The following is an 18384-nucleotide window of genomic DNA, read 5'->3' as shown; positions in this document are numbered from 1 at the left end:
AGAAAATGATGTTGCTATATGGTTGCACTATTTATTTTTCCCTGTGTGTTTTTGTTATTATAATTAGAGATGAGCGAGTTCTGTTCGGATCAGCCAATCCGAACAGCACGCTCGCATAGAAATGAATGGACGTAGCTGGCACACGGGGGGTTAAGCGGCCGGCCAACGTCAAAACGGAAGTACCAGGTGCATCCATTCATTTCTATGGAGCGTGCTGTTCGGATCGGCTGATCCGAACAGTACTCGCTCATCTCTAATTATAATATATTTTATGATGGACATACCCTTCCCATTGTAGAAGTTTTAGCAACAAGCAATATTCTACTAACTATAAAGAACTTTCAACACACAGTAGTCCACACAGTCATAGTCCCACGTTCACAGTAGACAAGTCCTTCCAAAAGTGCACCATGAAGTTAACAGTCTTCAATATCTATGAATTAACGGCTAAAAATTCTATGAAAAGAATATGCAAATTAGTCCTTCTTGGTGGAAAAATGGGAATTTGCTCTCGCGCCACCATGGTGCTGTACATTATTATATTAATTCCATTGTGCTGTATATTATTATATTAATTAATTCCATGGTGCTGCACATTATTATATTAATTTCATGGTGCTTTACATTTGAGGGTTTACTTACAGTACACAAAATATAGAAACAAACATAATACTAACAATGACTGACTGGCACAATAGGATAAAGGATGCTGCCCGCAAGGGCTTACAATCTATGAGGGAAGAGGGATAGAGACAGAAGGTGAGGGGAAGACTATTCAGATGATGATGTGGTGACAATAGGGTTATTGGAGGTTGTAGGCCTTCCTGAATAGGCGAGTCTTCAGGGCCTTCTTGAAGCTTATGATTGTGAGGGCCAGTCTTATGTGCCTTGGTAAGGAGTTCCAGAATATGGGGGTTTAATGCATACTTTCCTGACACATAGTGACATAATCTGGAAATAAAGCCAAACCAAGATAAGGTTTACAAGTATGCAAAATCTAGTGGCATAACACCAGCATTTCCTTGCATGGCCCCTTAATATTCTGGCTAATTCTGGGGATCTATAACACGTTATTTTGCTATTTCAGGTCACTTTGGTTCAGGTGTTGCCTCATATTTTATCTTTTTACGATGGTTATTTGGAATCAATATTGTCCTTACAATTATGACCGGAGCCTTTGTGGTGTTACCAGAGGTATGGCTTACATGGATAAAAGTGAATGTTGATAGACAATGCTTGATGTTTAACAAACAGGGAAATAGTTTTTACCATTTGTAAATGTCAAAAATGTAGGTGTTTAATGAAAAAGAGAAGGTAATACTGTCTAAATATTGTTAATCTATTTATTAGCAATGATGCCTATACATCTTCAAAAGTTGTCAGCTTTTCCTCCCAACAAACCCACACAAATAGTCATGCTACATTCACACTATAGTGGGATATTCACATAACCCTTATTCTAACGGTCCTATTTCTGGCTGTTTTCACTAATCCCTCCATACACTGAAATATATGGGGGTTCTGAGAAAACAGGTGCCCCTCGGGAGCAAGATGGCCGTGAAAAATGGATGTTTTTCCCAGCTGTTTTGCATCTCTTTCATGTGAATCTAACCTTACTCAGTTTAGGTTGCGGGCTCAATTTTGGGCTTCTTTACTGAAAAGTAAAGAATTGGGTGTTGAAATTCCAAAGGCCTGACCTTTCCTGTCTTACTTTGCTCCATAGGGAGACACTGACAAAAGCAATGGAACCTTCATTTTAGCTTCCTTCTTATGTAATATCAGTGTCTTTCCAACTTTGAGATGAAAAGTTGATTTTAGAAGGAAAATCTGCCTAGCAACACAGTCTTTATATAATGTTCACCAGACAGGGCATCCCATATTCTAAGTTATACACTCATTGAGGCAGATTTATTAAAAACTCAGCACATCACAGCACAGCTTTCATTTTCTGTTTTGCTCCTGAAATATGAAAATTACATTGTGATTGGCTGCTATGGACATTTAAAACTGTTTTGCTTTTATACCTTTTTAATGCATCTGCCCCAATGACAAGCAAAAATAACACCCCAAGATGGAGTTGATGGATGCATATGAAACCTTCAATATGTGAATGTAATGATATATGTAAGTGATTACAATATTACAGCAAAGGGACATGTTTATTAGGGAGAAGTGTACAATTGAATGGAGGCACTATTTCCCTTTTGGGCCACTGGTAGCCTGGATACATGCGTTGCACCTGGGTCTATAGATTCTGCACACTTATAGGTTGCCAAAGATGGCGTCCCAGCTGGTCCCATAAATGCTTGATTGCCGATACCTCTAATAACCAAGCTGGCCAAGGAATTGTTACAATCAGGAGAAGACATTCCTAGGAAACCCTTGCTGTATGTGAGCGAGTATTATCCTACTGAAAAATGCCACTTGATAACCCTGACATGAGAAGCAACACATGTGGCTGTAGGATATCCTGCATATATTGCTATTAGTGTCCCTTGTGTCACTACTAGGGGTTGACCGATTGGCTCCCCAGAACATCACACCAGCAATGGCAGGATTAAAGGACTCATCATGAGGCCATCACACTGTCACCCAACCATCATTGGATTCCAAACAGAACCTGGATTCTTCACTACAGATGATACAGCTCTAGTCTTTGGCAATCCATGTTTCCCAACATGGGCACAGTGTGAAAAAAAAATTCATCTGCTAAGCATCTGCAAATGGCAAAGACAGGAGTGTGTAGTGAGGGTGCCACCTGTCTGGATGGTGGACAAGGAAACTGAGAGCTGTTTGTGCTTCTTGACAGCTCAAATTATCCTCTTTACTGGTATCTGCTTGGGCTATTCGCCATGTGTGTCCTGCTTCTCTCAGTCCACTGATGCACCCCCCTCACAAAGTCTGTCACCTTGGTTATTCTACCCAATAGCAGCATCTGAGAGCCTATTTATATGGCAGTGGAGGGAAGTACCTTTTTATCCTTTAATGTTAAGACTAGAGATGAGTGAACACTATTCGAAACAGCCGTTTCAAATAGAACACTCCCATAGAAATAAATGGACGTAGCCAGCACACGGGGGGTTAAGCGACCAGTCGCTGGCAAAGTCTACGTGCCGGCCGTTTCCATTCATTTCTATGGGAGTGTGCTATTCGAAATGGCAGTTCCGAATAGTGTTCGCTCATCTCTAGTTAAGACCCAATGTCTGATCAGACCCCATATCTGCCCATGACATAATTGCAGGCAGTGTTCAGCAGCGATCTAACATATATATCTGGGTGTGCTAATCTTTTGTCAATGAGTGTACAAATAGATTTTTATAAAAGTAGATTAAAGTAGGGAACTTCTTAAGGAAATCTACAGCATGAAACATGAGACAGATTAATGTATTCATAAATGTATTCATTAGTTAAAGTGTCTGTGATCATACACCATACAGTATCATGTGTAAGATGTCTGTACGACAGCACAAGGAGTCCCTATGGCTTCACACTACGGAACTGCAGGTACTGCTCATGCCTCCACATTGAGATATGCATTCCTTGAATATCTATGTAATATATATTTTGATAGACCAACAGGGTGCCCTATTCCACCATAGAGTTTGTACTGAGCTTTAATCTGGATACATGAAACTTTTTTGATCATAATGTTATACAGTATGTCCTTTCAGAGATTGAAACAAAGTGCATCACTTTATGCAGCAATGTCAACACTGCTTTACTGCTAGGTAGACATATCAGTTAAGTGATGATATACGGCCATTTCCCTGATACAATCCGCAAGCAGATTTATTGCATTCTCTGTTGACCACTATTAGTAACCTCTATAAAAGCCCTGGGATATCTATCATCAGTACGAGGTATAGCACCTTGCACTAAGACAGACGTGATGCTTGTTCTGTGGATGGATCATTTTGCCTAAATTGTGTCCTTGTGTTGATGAGTCTTGTCACAGTGGATATAAATGCTTTTCCTACTATGGTTAGGTAAGAAGGTTATGTCTGTCGGTTTCATATTGGAGTAACAACTAATGAAAGCTGTTAGCATCAAAAATCACCACTAAAATACTGCAATAGCAATAATCTGACATCACAAGTACATGAAATGCACAAAATACAGTAATAATAATAATATAAATAAAAACCTTGTAAAATAAATATATAATAATCATAAACACAGTATACAAGGTTATCAATATTACTATGCCCCATATTACAGCGTATAGGTTTCCGTTCGGGTTTCACCAAGTGGACTCCCCGAACAGAAACCTATACGCATTAAAAATAGAGATGAGCGAACAGTGTTCTATCGAACTCATGTTCGATCGGATATTAGGCTGTTCGGCATGTTCGAATCGAATCGAACACCGCGTGGTAAAGTGCGCCATTACTCGATTCCCCTCCCACCTTCCCTGGCGCCTTTTTTGCTCCAATAACAGCGCAGGGTAGGTGGGACAGGAACTACGACACCGGTGACGTTGAAAAAAGTAGGCAAAACCCATTGGCTGCCGAAAACATGTGACCTCTAATTTAAAAGAACAGCGCCGCCCAGCTTCGCGTCATTCTGAGCTTGCAATTCACCGAGGACGGAGGTTTCCGTCCAGCTAGCTAGGGCTTAGATTCTGGGTAGGCAGGGACAGGCTAGGATAGGAAGGAGAAGACAACCAACAGCTCTTGTAAGAGCTAAATTCCAGGGAGAAGCTTGTCAGTGTAACGTGGCACTGACGGGCTCAATCGCCGCAACCCAGCTTTCCCAGGATCCTGAATGGAATACACTGTCAGTGTATTCCCGTATACCCGATATATACCCCGATACCCGTTCCAACGGTGTGCCCCCCCCACCTTCACCCCAGAAATACCCTGCAAGTCCCCTAGCAATAGAATTGGGGCTATATACACCCACAATTTTTACTACTGGTATACAGTGCCATTGTCTGACTGGGAATTCAAAGAATATATTGGGAATACAAATACCCTCATTTCTTGCTACTGCCATATAGTGCCAGTGTCTGACTGGGAATTCAAAGAATATATTGGGGTTACGTGCACCCACAATTTTTACTACTGGTATACAGTGCCATTGTCTGACTGGGAATTCAAAGAATATATTGGGAATACAAATACCCTCATTTCTTGCTACTGCCATATAGTGCCAGTTTCTGACTGGTAATTCAAAGAATATATTGGGGTTACGTGCACCCACAATTTTTACTACTGGTATACAGTGCCATTGTCTGACTGGGAATTCAAAGAATATATTGGGAATACAAATACCCTCATTTCTTGCTACTGCCATATAGTGCCAGTGTCTGACTGGGAATTCAAAGAATATATTGGGGTTACGTGCACCCACAATTTTTACTACTGGTATACAGTGCCATTGTCTGACTGGGAATTCAAAGAATATATTGGGGTTATAAATACCCTCATTTCTTGCTACTGCCATATAGTGCCAGTTTCTGACTGGTAATTCAAAGAATATATTGGGGTTACGTGCACCCACAATTTTTACTACTGGTATACAGTGCCATTGTCTGACTGGGAATTCAAAGAGTATATTGGGAATACAAATACCCTCATTTCTTGCTACTGCCATATAGTGCCAGTTTCTGACTGGGAATTCAAAGAATATATTGGGGTTACGTGCACCCACAATTTTTACTACTGGTATACAGTGCCATTGTCTGACTGGGAATTCAAAGAATATATTGGGGTTATAAATACCCTCATTTCTTGCTACTGCCATATAGTGCCAGTTTCTGACTGGTAATTCAAAGAATATATTGGGGTTACGTGCACCCACAATTTTTACTACTGGTATACAGTGCCATTGTCTGACTGGGAATTCAAAGAGTATATTGGGAATACAAATACCCTCATTTCTTGCTACTGCCATATAGTGCCAGTTTCTGACTGGGAATTCAAAGAATATATTGGGGTTACGTGCACCCACAATTTTTACTACTGGTATACAGTGCCATTGTCTGACTGGGAATTCAAAGAATATATTGGGGTTATAAATACCCTCATTTCTTGCTACTGCCATATAGTGCCAGTTTCTGACTGGTAATTCAAAGAATATATTGGGGTTACGTGCACCCACAATTTTTACTACTGGTATACAGTGCCATTGTCTGACTGGGAATTCAAAGAGTATATTGGGAATACAAATACCCTCATTTCTTGCTACTGCCATATAGTGCCAGTTTCTGACTGGTAATTCAAAGAATATATTGGGGTTACGTGCACCCACAATTTTTACTACTGGTATACAGTGCCATTGTCTGACTGGGAATTCAAAGAATATATTGGGGTTATAAATACCCTCATTTCTTGCTACTGCCATATAGTGCCAGTTTCTGACTGGTAATTCAAAGAATATATTGGGGTTACGTGCACCCACAATTTTTACTACTGGTATACAGTGCCATTGTCTGACTGGGAATTCAAAGAGTATATTGGGAATACAAATACCCTCATTTCTTGCTACTGCCATATAGTGCCAGTTTCTGACTGGGAATTCAAAGAATATATTGGGGTTACGTGCACCCACAATTTTTACTACTGGTATACAGTGCCATTGTCTGACTGGGAATTCAAAGAATATATTGGGGTTATAAATACCCTCATTTCTTGCTACTGCCATATAGTGCCAGTTTCTGACTGGTAATTCAAAGAATATATTGGGGTTACGTGCACCCACAATTTTTACTACTGGTATACAGTGCCATTGTCTGACTGGAAATTCAAAGAGTATATTGGGAATACAAATACCCTCATTTCTTGCTACTGCCATATAGTGCCAGTTTCTGACTGGGAATTCAAAGAATATATTGGGGTTACGTGCACCCACAATTTTTACTACTGGTATACAGTGCCATTGTCTGACTGGGAATTCAAAGAATATATTGGGGTTATAAATACCCTCATTTCTTGCTACTGCCATATAGTGCCAGTTTCTGACTGGTAATTCAAAGAATATATTGGGGTTACGTGCACCCACAATTTTTACTACTGGTATACAGTGCCATTGTCTGACTGGGAATTCAAAGAGTATATTGGGAATACAAATACCCTCATTTCTTGCTACTGCCATATAGTGCCAGTTTCTGACTGGGAATTCAAAGAATATATTGGGGTTACGTGCACCCACAATTTTTACTACTGGTATACAGTGCCATTGTCTGACTGGGAATTCAAAGAATATATTGGGGTTATAAATACCCTCATTTCTTGCTACTGCCATATAGTGCCAGTTTCTGACTGGTAATTCAAAGAATATATTGGGGTTACGTGCACCCACAATTTTTACTACTGGTATACAGTGCCATTGTCTGACTGGGAATTCAAAGAGTATATTGGGAATACAAATACCCTCATTTCTTGCTACTGCCATATAGTGCCAGTTTCTGACTGGTAATTCAAAGAATATATTGGGGTTACGTGCACCCACAATTTTTACTACTGGTATACAGTGCCATTGTCTGACTGGGAATTCAAAGAATATATTGGGGTTATAAATACCCTCATTTCTTGCTACTGCCATATAGTGCCAGTTTCTGACTGGTAATTCAAAGAATATATTGGGGTTACGTGCACCCACAATTTTTACTACTGGTATACAGTGCCATTGTCTGACTGGGAATTCAAAGAGTATATTGGGAATACAAATACCCTCATTTCTTGCTACTGCCATATAGTGCCAGTTTCTGACTGGGAATTCAAAGAATATATTGGGGTTACGTGCACCCACAATTTTTACTACTGGTATACAGTGCCATTGTCTGACTGGGAATTTAAAGAGTATATTGGGAATACAAATACCCTCATTTCTTGCTACTGCCATATAGTGCCAGTGTCTGACTGGGAATTCAAAGAATATATTGGGGTTACGTGCACCCACAATTTTTACTACTGGTATACAGTGCCAATTTCTAACTAGGAATTCAAAATGCGCAAGGCTCCCGGAAAGGGACGTGGACGAGGCCGTGGGCGAGGTCGGGGGAATGGTTCTGGGGAGCAAGGTAGCAGTGAAGCCACAGGGCGTCCCGTGCCTACTCCTGTGGGGCAGCAAGCATTGCGCCACTCCACAGTGCCAGGGTTGCTTGCCACATTAACTAAACTGCAGGGTACAAACCTTAGTAGGCCCGAGAACCAGGAACAGGTCTTGCAATGGCTGTCAGAGAACGCTTACAGCACATTGTCCAGCAGCCAGTCAGACTCTGCCTCCTCTCCTCCTATTACCCAACAGTCTTGTCTTCCTTCCTCCCAAAATTCCGAAGCTTTACAGAACAATAACCCAAACTGTCCCTGCTCCCCAGAGCTGTTCTCCGCTCCTTTCATTGTCCCTCAACCTGCTTCTCCACGTCACGATTCCACGAACCTAACAGAGGAGCATCTGTGTCCAGATGCTCAAACACTAGAGTCTCCTCCATCTCCGTTCGATTTGGTGGTGGATGACCAGCAACCCACCCTCATCGACGATGATGTGACGCAGTTGCCGTCAGGGCATCCAGTTGACCGGCGCATTGTGCGGGAGGAGGAGATGAGACAGGAGTTGGAAGAGGAAGTGGTGGATGATGAGGACACTGACCCGACCTGGACAGGGGGGATGTCAAGCGGGGAAAGTAGTGTGGATGTTGAGGCAGGTGCAGCACCAAAAAGGGTAGCTAGAGGCAGAGGCAGAGGTCAGCAGCTTAGGCGAAGCCAGGCCACACCCGGAATCTCCCAAGATGTTCCAGTTCGTACCCAGCCCCGAAAAACTCCCACCTCGAGGGCACGTTTCTCGAAGGTGTGGAGTTTTTTCAAGGAATGCGCCGAGGACAGATATAGTGTTGTCTGCACAATTTGCCTCTCGAAATTGATTAGGGGCTCTGAGAAGAGCAACCTGTCCACCACTTCAATGCGCCGTCATTTGGAATCCAAGCACTGGAATCAGTGGCAGGCAGCAACGGCAGGACAAAGGCCGCCTGCCGTTCACGCCACTGCCACTGCCTCTGCCACTGCCTCTGCCTCTGCCACTGCCACTGCTGACTGTGCTGGCGATGCACTCCAGAGGACGAGCCAGGACACCACTTCATCTGCCTCCGCCACTTTGTTGACTTCTACCTCATCCTCCCCTGGTCCTGTCTTATCTCCTTCTCCTGCACCATCAAAGGCACCATCAGGCGTTTCTTTACAACAACCCACCATCTCTCAGACATTGGAGCGGCGGCAGAAATACACTGCTAACCACCCACACGCGCAAGCCTTGAACGCCAACATCGCTAAACTGCTGGCCCAGGAGATGTTGGCGTTCCGGCTTGTTGAAACTCCCGCCTTCCTGGACCTGATGGCAACTGCGGCACCTCGCTATGCCGTCCCTAGCCGTCACTACTTCTCCCGGTGTGCCGTCCCCGCCTTGCACCAGCACGTGTCACTCAACATCAGGCGGGCCCTTAGTTCCGCGCTTTGCACAAAGGTCCACTTGACCACCGACGCGTGGACAAGTGCATGCGGACAGGGACGCTACATTTCACTGACGGCACACTGGGTGAATGTAGTTGAGGCTGGGACTGCTTCCCAAACTGGCCCGGTGTACCTCGTCTCCCCGCCTAACATTCCTGGCAGGGACACGAGAAGAACACCCCCCTCCTCCTCCTCCTCTACCGCCTCCTCCTCCGCCACCGCCTCCTCCTCCGCCACCGCCTCCTCCTCCGCTGTTAGATTGACCCCAGCTACGAGTTGGAAACGTTGCAGCACTGGCGTTGGTAGACGTCAGCAGGCTGTGCTGAAGCTGATCAGCTTGGGGGACAGACAGCACACTGCCTCCGAGGTGAGGGATGCCCTCCTCGATGAGACGGCAATATGGTTTGAGCCGCTGCACCTGGGCCCAGGCATGGTTGTTTGTGATAACGGCCGGAACCTGGTAGCAGCTCTGGAGCTTGCCGGACTCCAACATGTTCCATGCCTGGCCCACGTCTTCAACCTAGTGGTGCAACGTTTCCTAAAGAGCTACCCCAATGTTCCAGAGCTACTGGTGAAAGTGCGGCGCATGTGCGCCCACTTTCGCAAGTCGACAGTAGCCGCTGCTAGCTTAAAATCTCTCCAGCAACGCCTGCATGTGCCACAACACCGGCTTTTGTGCGACGTCCCCACACGCTGGAACTCAACGTTTCAGATGTTGAATAGAGTGGTTGAGCAGCAGAGACCTTTGATGGAATACCAGCTACAAAACCCTAGGGTGCCACAAAGTCAGCTGCCTCAGTTTCACATCCATGAGTGGCCATGGATGAGAGACCTTTGTGACATCCTACGGGTCTTTGAGGAGTCCACAAGGAGGGTGAGCTCTGAGGATGCGATGGTGAGCCTTACAATCCCGCTCTTGTGTGTTCTGAGAGAATCCCTGATTGACATCAGGGATAACTCAGATCACACAGAGGAGTTAGGGATAGCATCCGATCCGTCACAGCTGGAGAGTAGGTCCACACATCTGTCCGCTTCACTGCGTTTAATGGAGGAGGAGGAGGAGGAGGAGGAGGAAGAAGAGTTGTCCGATGATGTGATGGTGATACAGGAGGCTTCCGGGCAACTTCGAATCGTCCCATTGTTGCAGCGCGGATGGGTAGACATGGAGGATGAGGAGGAAATGGAGATTGAACTTTCCGGTGGGGCCAGAGGAGTCATGCCAACTAACACTGTGGCAGACATGGCTGAGTTCATGTTGGGGTGCTTTACAACCGACAAGCGTATTGTCAAAATCATGGAGGACAACCAGTACTGGATCTTTGCTATCCTTGACCCCCGGTATAAAAACAACATCTCGTCTTTTATTCCGGTAGAGGGGAGGGCCAATCGCATCAATGCTTGCCACAGGCAATTGGTGCAGAATATGATGGAGATGTTTCCAGCATGTGACGTTGGCGGCAGGGAGGGCAGTTCCTCCAGTAGGCAACCAAGTTCTCACCGGTCCACACAAACGAGGGGCACACTGTCTAAGGTCTGGGACACCTTGATGGCACCCCCTCGCCAAAGTGCCGCCACGGAGGGTCCTAGTGTCACCAGGCGTGAGAAGTATAGGCGCATGTTGCGGGAATACCTTTCCGACCACAGCCCTGTCCTCTCCGACCCCTCTGCGCCCTACACGTATTGGGTGTCGAAGTTGGACCTGTGGCTTGAACTTGCCCTATATGCCTTGGAGGTGCTGTCCTGTCCTGCCGCCAGCGTCCTATCTGAGAGGGTGTTCAGTGCAGCCGGTGGCATCATCACTGACAAGCGCACCCGTCTGTCAGCTGAGAGTGCCGACCGGCTCACTTTGATAAAAATGAACCACCACTGGATAGAGCCTTCATTTTTGTGCCCACCTGTGTAAAGCACCCCAACATGAAACTCCATGTCTGTACTCAACCTCTCCAATTCCTCCGCATCCTCATACTCATCCACCATAAGCGTTGCACAATTCTGCTAATACTAGGCTCCCTCTAACATGATTTCCCCCAACTCTGCTGGTTAGAGGCTCCCTCCACCCTGATTTCCACCAACTCTGCTGGTTAGAGGCTCCCTCCACCCTGCTTTCCCACAACTCTGCTGGTTAGAGGCTCCTTCCACCATGAATTTGCCCAAACTGGGCTGTTTAGAGGCTCCCTCCACCATGAATTGGTCCAAACTGGGCTGGTTAGAGGCTCCCTCCACCATTAATTGGTCCAAACTGGGCTGGTTAGAGGCTCCCTCCACCCTGCTTTCCCACAACTCTGCTGGTTAGAGGCTCCTTCCACCATGAATTTGCCCAAACTGGGCTGTTTAGAGGCTCCCTCCACCATGAATTTGCCCAAACTGGGCTGGTTAGAGGCTCCCTCCACCATGAATTGGTCCAAACTGGGGTTTTTAGAGGCTCCCTCCACCATGAATTGGTCCAAACTTGGCTGTTTAGAGGCTCCCTCCACCATGAATTGGTCCAAACTGGGGTGGTTAGAGGCTCCCTCCACCATTAATTGGTCCAAACTGGGCTGGTTAGAGGCTCCCTCCACCATTAATTGGTCCAAACTGGGCTGGTTAGAGGCTCCCTCCACCATGAATTGGTCCAAACTGGGTTTTTTAGAGGCTCCCTCCACCATGAATTTGCCCAAACTGGGCTGTTTAGAGGCTCCCTCCACCATGAATTGGTCCAAACTGGGCTGGTTAGAGGCTCCCTCCACCATGAATTTCCCAAAACTTGGCTGTTTAGAGGCTCCCTCCACCATTAATTGGTCCAAACTGGGCTGGTTAGAGGCTCCCTCCACCATGAATTGGTCCAAACTGGGGTTTTTAGAGGCTCCCTCCACCATGAATTGGTCCAAACTTGGCTGTTTAGAGGCTCCCTCCACCATGAATTGGTCCAAACTGGGGTGGTTAGAGGCTCCCTCCACCATTAATTGGTCCATACTGGGCTGGTTAGAGGCTCCCTCCACCATTAATTGGTCCAAACTGGGCTGGTTAGAGGCTCCCTCCACCATGAATTTGCCCAAACTGGGCTGTTTAGAGGCTCCCTCCACCATGAATTTGCCCAAACTGGGCTGGTTAGAGGCTCCCTCCACCATGAATTGGTCCAAACGGGTTTTTAGAGGCTCCCTTCACCATGAATTGGTCCAAACTTGGCTGTTTAGAGGCTCCCTCCACCATGAATTGGTCCAAACTGGGTTTTTTAGAGGCTCCCTCCACCATGAATTTGCCCAAACTGGGCTGTTTAGAGGCTCCCTCCACCATGAATTTGCCCAAACTGGGCTGGTTAGAGGCTCCCTCCACCATGAATTGGTCCAAACTGGGGTTTTTAGAGGCTCCCTCCACCATGAATTGGTCCAAACTTGGCTGTTTAGAGGCTCCCTCCACCATGAATTGGTCCAAACTGGGGTGGTTAGAGGCTCCCTCCACCATTAATTGGTCCAAACTGGGCTGGTTAGAGGCTCCCTCCACCATTAATTGGTCCAAACTGGGCTGGTTAGAGGCTCCCTCCACCATGAATTGGTCCAAACTGGGTTTTTTAGAGGCTCCCTCCACCATGAATTTGCCCAAACTGGGCTGTTTAGAGGCTCCCTCCACCATGAATTGGTCCAAACTGGGCTGGTTAGAGGCTCCCTCCACCATGAATTTCCCAAAACTTGGCTGTTTAGAGGCTCCCTCCACCATTAATTGGTCCAAACTGGGCTGGTTAGAGGCTCCCTCCACCATGAATTGGTCCAAACTGGGGTTTTTAGAGGCTCCCTCCACCATGAATTGGTCCAAACTTGGCTGTTTAGAGGCTCCCTCCACCATGAATTGGTCCAAACTGGGGTGGTTAGAGGCTCCCTCCACCATTAATTGGTCCAAACTGGGCTGGTTAGAGGCTCCCTCCACCATTAATTGGTCCAAACTGGGCTGGTTAGAGGCTCCCTCCACCATGAATTTGCCCAAACTGGGCTGTTTAGAGGCTCCCTCCACCATGAATTTGCCCAAACTGGGCTGGTTAGAGGCTCCCTCCACCATGAATTGGTCCAAACTGGGGTTTTTAGAGGCTCCCTCCACCATGAATTGGTCCAAACTTGGCTGTTTAGAGGCTCCCTCCACCATGAATTGGTCCAAACTGGGGTGGTTAGAGGCTCCCTCCACCATTAATTGGTCCAAACTGGGCTGGTTAGAGGCTCCCTCCACCATTAATTGGTCCAAACTGGGCTGGTTAGAGGCTCCCTCCACCATGAATTGGTCCAAACTGGGTTTTTTAGAGGCTCCCTCCACCATGAATTTGCCCAAACTGGGCTGTTTAGAGGCTCCCTCCACCATGAATTGGTCCAAACTGGGCTGGTTAGAGGCTCCCTCCACCATGAATTTCCCAAAACTTGGCTGTTTAGAGGCTCCCTCCACCATTAATTGGTCCAAACTGGGCTGGTTAGAGGCTCCCTCCACCATGAATTGGTCCAAACTGGGGTTTTTAGAGGCTCCCTCCACCATGAATTGGTCCAAACTTGGCTGTTTAGAGGCTCCCTCCACCATGAATTGGTCCAAACTGGGGTGGTTAGAGGCTCCCTCCACCATTAATTGGTCCAAACTGGGCTGGTTAGAGGCTCCCTCCACCATTAATTGGTCCAAACTGGGCTGGTTAGAGGCTCCCTCCACCATGAATTTGCCCAAACTGGGCTGTTTAGAGGCTCCCTCCACCATGAATTTGCCCAAACTGGGCTGGTTAGAGGCTCCCTCCACCATGAATTGGTCCAAACGGGTTTTTAGAGGCTCCCTTCACCATGAATTGGTCCAAACTTGGCTGTTTAGAGGCTCCCTCCACCATGAATTGGTCCAAACTGGGGTGGTTAGAGGCTCCCTCCACCATTAATTGGTCCAAACTGGGCTGGTTAGAGGCTCCCTCCACCATTAATTGGTCCAAACTGGGCTGGTTAGAGGCTCCCTCCACCATGAATTGGTCCAAACTGGGGTTTTTAGAGGCTCCCTCCACCATGAATTGGTCCAAACTTGGCTGTTTAGAGGCTCCCTCCACCATTAATTGGTCCAAACTGGGCTGGTTAGAGGCTCCCTCCACCATGAATTGGTCCAAACTGGGTTTTTTAGAGGCTCCCTCCACCATGAATTTGCCCAAACTGGGCTGTTTAGAGGCTCCCTCCACCATGAATTGGTCCAAACTGGGTTTTTTAGAGGCTCCCTCCACCATGAATTGGTCCAAACTGGGCTGGTTAGAGGCTCCCTCCACCATGAATTGGTCCAAACTGGGGTGGTTAGAGGCTCCCTCCACCATTAATTGGTCCAAACTGGGCTGGTTAGAGGCTCCCTCCACCATTAATTGGTCCAAACTGGGCTGGTTAGAGGCTCCCTCCACCATTAATTGGTCCAAACTGGGCTGGTTAGAGGCTCCCTCCACCATTAATTGGTCCAAACTGGGCTGGTTAGAGGCTCCCTCCACCATGAATTGGTCCAAACTGGGTTTTTTAGAGGCTCCCTCCACCATGAATTTGCCCAAACTGGGCTGTTTAGAGGCTCCCTCCACCATGAATTGGTCCAAACTGGGCTGGTTAGAGGCTCCCTCCACCATGAATTTCCCAAAACTTGGCTGTTTAGAGGCTCCCTCCACCATTAATTGGTCCAAACTGGGCTGGTTAGAGGCTCCCTCCACCATGAATTGGTCCAAACTGGGGTTTTTAGAGGCTCCCTCCACCATGAATTGGTCCAAACTTGGCTGTTTAGAGGCTCCCTCCACCATGAATTGGTCCAAACTGGGGTGGTTAGAGGCTCCCTCCACCATTAATTGGTCCAAACTGGGCTGGTTAGAGGCTCCCTCCACCATTAATTGGTCCAAACTGGGCTGGTTAGAGGCTCCCTCCACCATGAATTTGCCCAAACTGGGCTGTTTAGAGGCTCCCTCCACCATGAATTTGCCCAAACTGGGCTGGTTAGAGGCTCCCTCCACCATGAATTGGTCCAAACTGGGGTTTTTAGAGGCTCCCTCTACCATGAATTGGTCCAAACTTGGCTGTTTAGAGGCTCCCTCCACCATGAATTGGTCCAAACTGGGGTGGTTAGAGGCTCCCTCCACCATTAATTGGTCCAAACTGGGCTGGTTAGAGGCTCCCTCCACCATTAATTGGTCCAAACTGGGCTGGTTAGAGGCTCCCTCCACCATGAATTGGTCCAAACTGGGTTTTTTAGAGGCTCCCTCCACCATGAATTTGCCCAAACTGGGCTGTTTAGAGGCTCCCTCCACCATGAATTGGTCCAAACTGGGCTGGTTAGAGGCTCCCTCCACCATGAATTTCCCAAAACTTGGCTGTTTAGAGGCTCCCTCCACCATTAATTGGTCCAAACTGGGCTGGTTAGAGGCTCCCTCCACCATGAATTGGTCCAAACTGGGGTTTTTAGAGGCTCCCTCCACCATGAATTGGTCCAAACTTGGCTGTTTAGAGGCTCCCTCCACCATGAATTGGTCCAAACTGGGGTGGTTAGAGGCTCCCTCCACCATTAATTGGTCCAAACTGGGCTGGTTAGAGGCTCCCTCCACCATTAATTGGTCCAAACTGGGCTGGTTAGAGGCTCCCTCCACCATGAATTTGCCCAAACTGGGCTGTTTAGAGGCTCCCTCCACCATGAATTTGCCCAAACTGGGCTGGTTAGAGGCTCCCTCCACCATGAATTGGTCCAAACGGGTTTTTAGAGGCTCCCTTCACCATGAATTGGTCCAAACTTGGCTGTTTAGAGGCTCCCTCCACCATGAATTGGTCCAAACTGGGGTGGTTAGAGGCTCCCTCCACCATTAATTGGTCCAAACTGGGCTGGTTAGAGGCTCCCTCCACCATTAATTGGTCCAAACTGGGCTGGTTAGAGGCTCCCTCCACCATGAATTGGTCCAAACTGGGGTTTTTAGAGGCTCCCTCCACCATGAATTGGTCCAAACTTGGCTGTTTAGAGGCTCCCTCCACCATTAATTGGTCCAAACTGGGCTGGTTAGAGGCTCCCTCCACCATGAATTGGTCCAAACTGGGTTTTTTAGAGGCTCCCTCCACCATGAATTTGCCCAAACTGGGCTGTTTAGAGGCTCCCTCCACCATGAATTGGTCCAAACTGGGTTTTTTAGAGGCTCCCTCCACCATGAATTGGTCCAAACTGGGCTGGTTAGAGGCTCCCTCCACCATGAATTGGTCCAAACTGGGGTGGTTAGAGGCTCCCTCCACCATTAATTGGTCCAAACTGGGCTGGTTAGAGGCTCCCTCCACCATTAATTGGTCCAAACTGGGCTGGTTAGAGGCTCCCTCCACCATTAATTGGTCCAAACTGGGCTGGTTAGAGGCTCCCTCCACCATGAATTTGCCCAAACTGGGCTGTTTAGAGGCTTCCTCCACCATGAATTTGCCCAAACTGGGCTGGTTAGAGGCTCCCTCCACCATGAATTGGTCCAAACTGGGGTTTTTAGAGGCTCCCTCCACCATGAATTGGTCCAAACTTGGCTGTTTAGAGGCTCCCTCCACCATTAATTGGTCCAAACTGGGCTGGTTAGAGGCTCCCTCCACCATGAATTGGTCCAAACTGGGTTTTTTAGAGGCTCCCTCCACCATGAATTTGCCCAAACTGGGCTGTTTAGAGGCTCCCTCCACCATGAATTGGTCCAAACTGGGGTGGTTAGAGGCTCCCTCCACCATTAATTGGTCCAAACTGGGCTGGTTAGAGGCTCCCTCCACCATTAATTGGTCCAAACTGGGCTGGTTAGAGGCTCCCTCCACCATGAATTTGCCCAAACTGGGCTGGTTAGAGGCTCCCTCCACCATGAATTGGTCCAAACTGGGTTTTTTAGAGGCTCCCTCCACCATGAATTTGCCCAAACTGGGCTGGTTAGAGGCTCCCTCCACCATGAATTGGTCCAAACTGGGGTTTTTAGAGGCTCCCTCCACCATGAATTTGCCCAAACTGGGCTGGTTAGAGGCTCCCTCCACCATGAATTGGTCCAAACTGGGGTGTTTAGAGGCTCCCTCCACCATGAATTTGCCCAAACTCTGCTGGTTAGAGGCTCAATCCACCCTGATTTTCAAAACAAATGTTGGTGCCAACCTCAACTTACTACAAGGGCCAAATTCACTGCTGGTGACAAGCTCTCCTCACTGCAAGTGCCAAATACACATGTTTCAAGGTGTTTTCCTACTGTCAGAGAGGTGGTATTGAGTGTGTAAAGTGTGTAGTTGTTAGGCTGTGATGTTGGGGTAATAGAGGGTCTTTGGTGTGTTAGATGCCCCCAGACATGCTTCCCCTGCTGTCCCAGTGTCATTCCAGAGGTGTTGGCATCATTTCCTGGGGTGTCATAGTGGACTTGGTGACCCTCCAGACACGGATTTGGGTTTCCCCCTTAACGAGTATCTGTTCCCCATAGACTATAATGGGGTTCGAAACCCGTTCGAACACACGAACATTGAGCGGCTGTTCGAATCGAATTTCGAACCTCGAACATTTTAGTGTTCGCTCATCTCTAATTAAAAAGCGATTACCTAAAGAAACCACATGGAACCCATAGCCTATAATGGGGCCGTGTGGTTTCAGCACGCATCGTGTGGAGAGTAAAGTGCTGCTTGCAGGACTTTTCTCTCTACAAGTTTTGTGCAGAAACCGAGCAGAAACCACACTGACCCCATTATAGTCTATGGGGTCTGCGGGATTCCCAGGTAACCGCTTTTTAATGCTTATAGGTTTCCGCTCAGGGGTCCACAAGCAAACTCCCCGAACGGAAACTCGAACGCAGATGTGAATAGGGACTTAGCTAAACTTAACTTAGCTAAAGTCTTTACACAAATAGATGTAGTTCAGTGAATTTTTATAGTAGAAAGAGTAAATGTATATTATAAAATATTTAAACAGATATAACAGATAATTGCTATCACTGTAGTATCTATCCTTACATCTTTCTTTCTCA

The 18384-nt window shown here is 47.0% G+C and overlaps 1 protein-coding gene across 1 annotated transcript in view; it reads left to right on the top strand.

Moving 5' to 3' along the window:
• The window catches only part of TMC3 (transmembrane channel like 3), a 56313-nt gene that overhangs the window by 11861 nt on the left and 26068 nt on the right, over positions 1–18384 (top strand). Inside the window, exon 5 of the mRNA XM_075273377.1 lies at positions 1088–1194. Within this exon, the coding sequence (XP_075129478.1) occupies positions 1088–1194 (107 nt within the window). The remainder of the gene's footprint in view (positions 1–1087; positions 1195–18384) is intronic.

Source organism: Leptodactylus fuscus, chromosome 5 (assembly GCF_031893055.1).
Source record: "Leptodactylus fuscus isolate aLepFus1 chromosome 5, aLepFus1.hap2, whole genome shotgun sequence".
Taxonomy (NCBI): Eukaryota; Metazoa; Chordata; class Amphibia; order Anura; family Leptodactylidae; genus Leptodactylus; species Leptodactylus fuscus.
The sequence above is the reverse complement of the archived record's forward strand: the minus strand, read 5'-3'. Positions and strand labels throughout refer to the sequence as shown.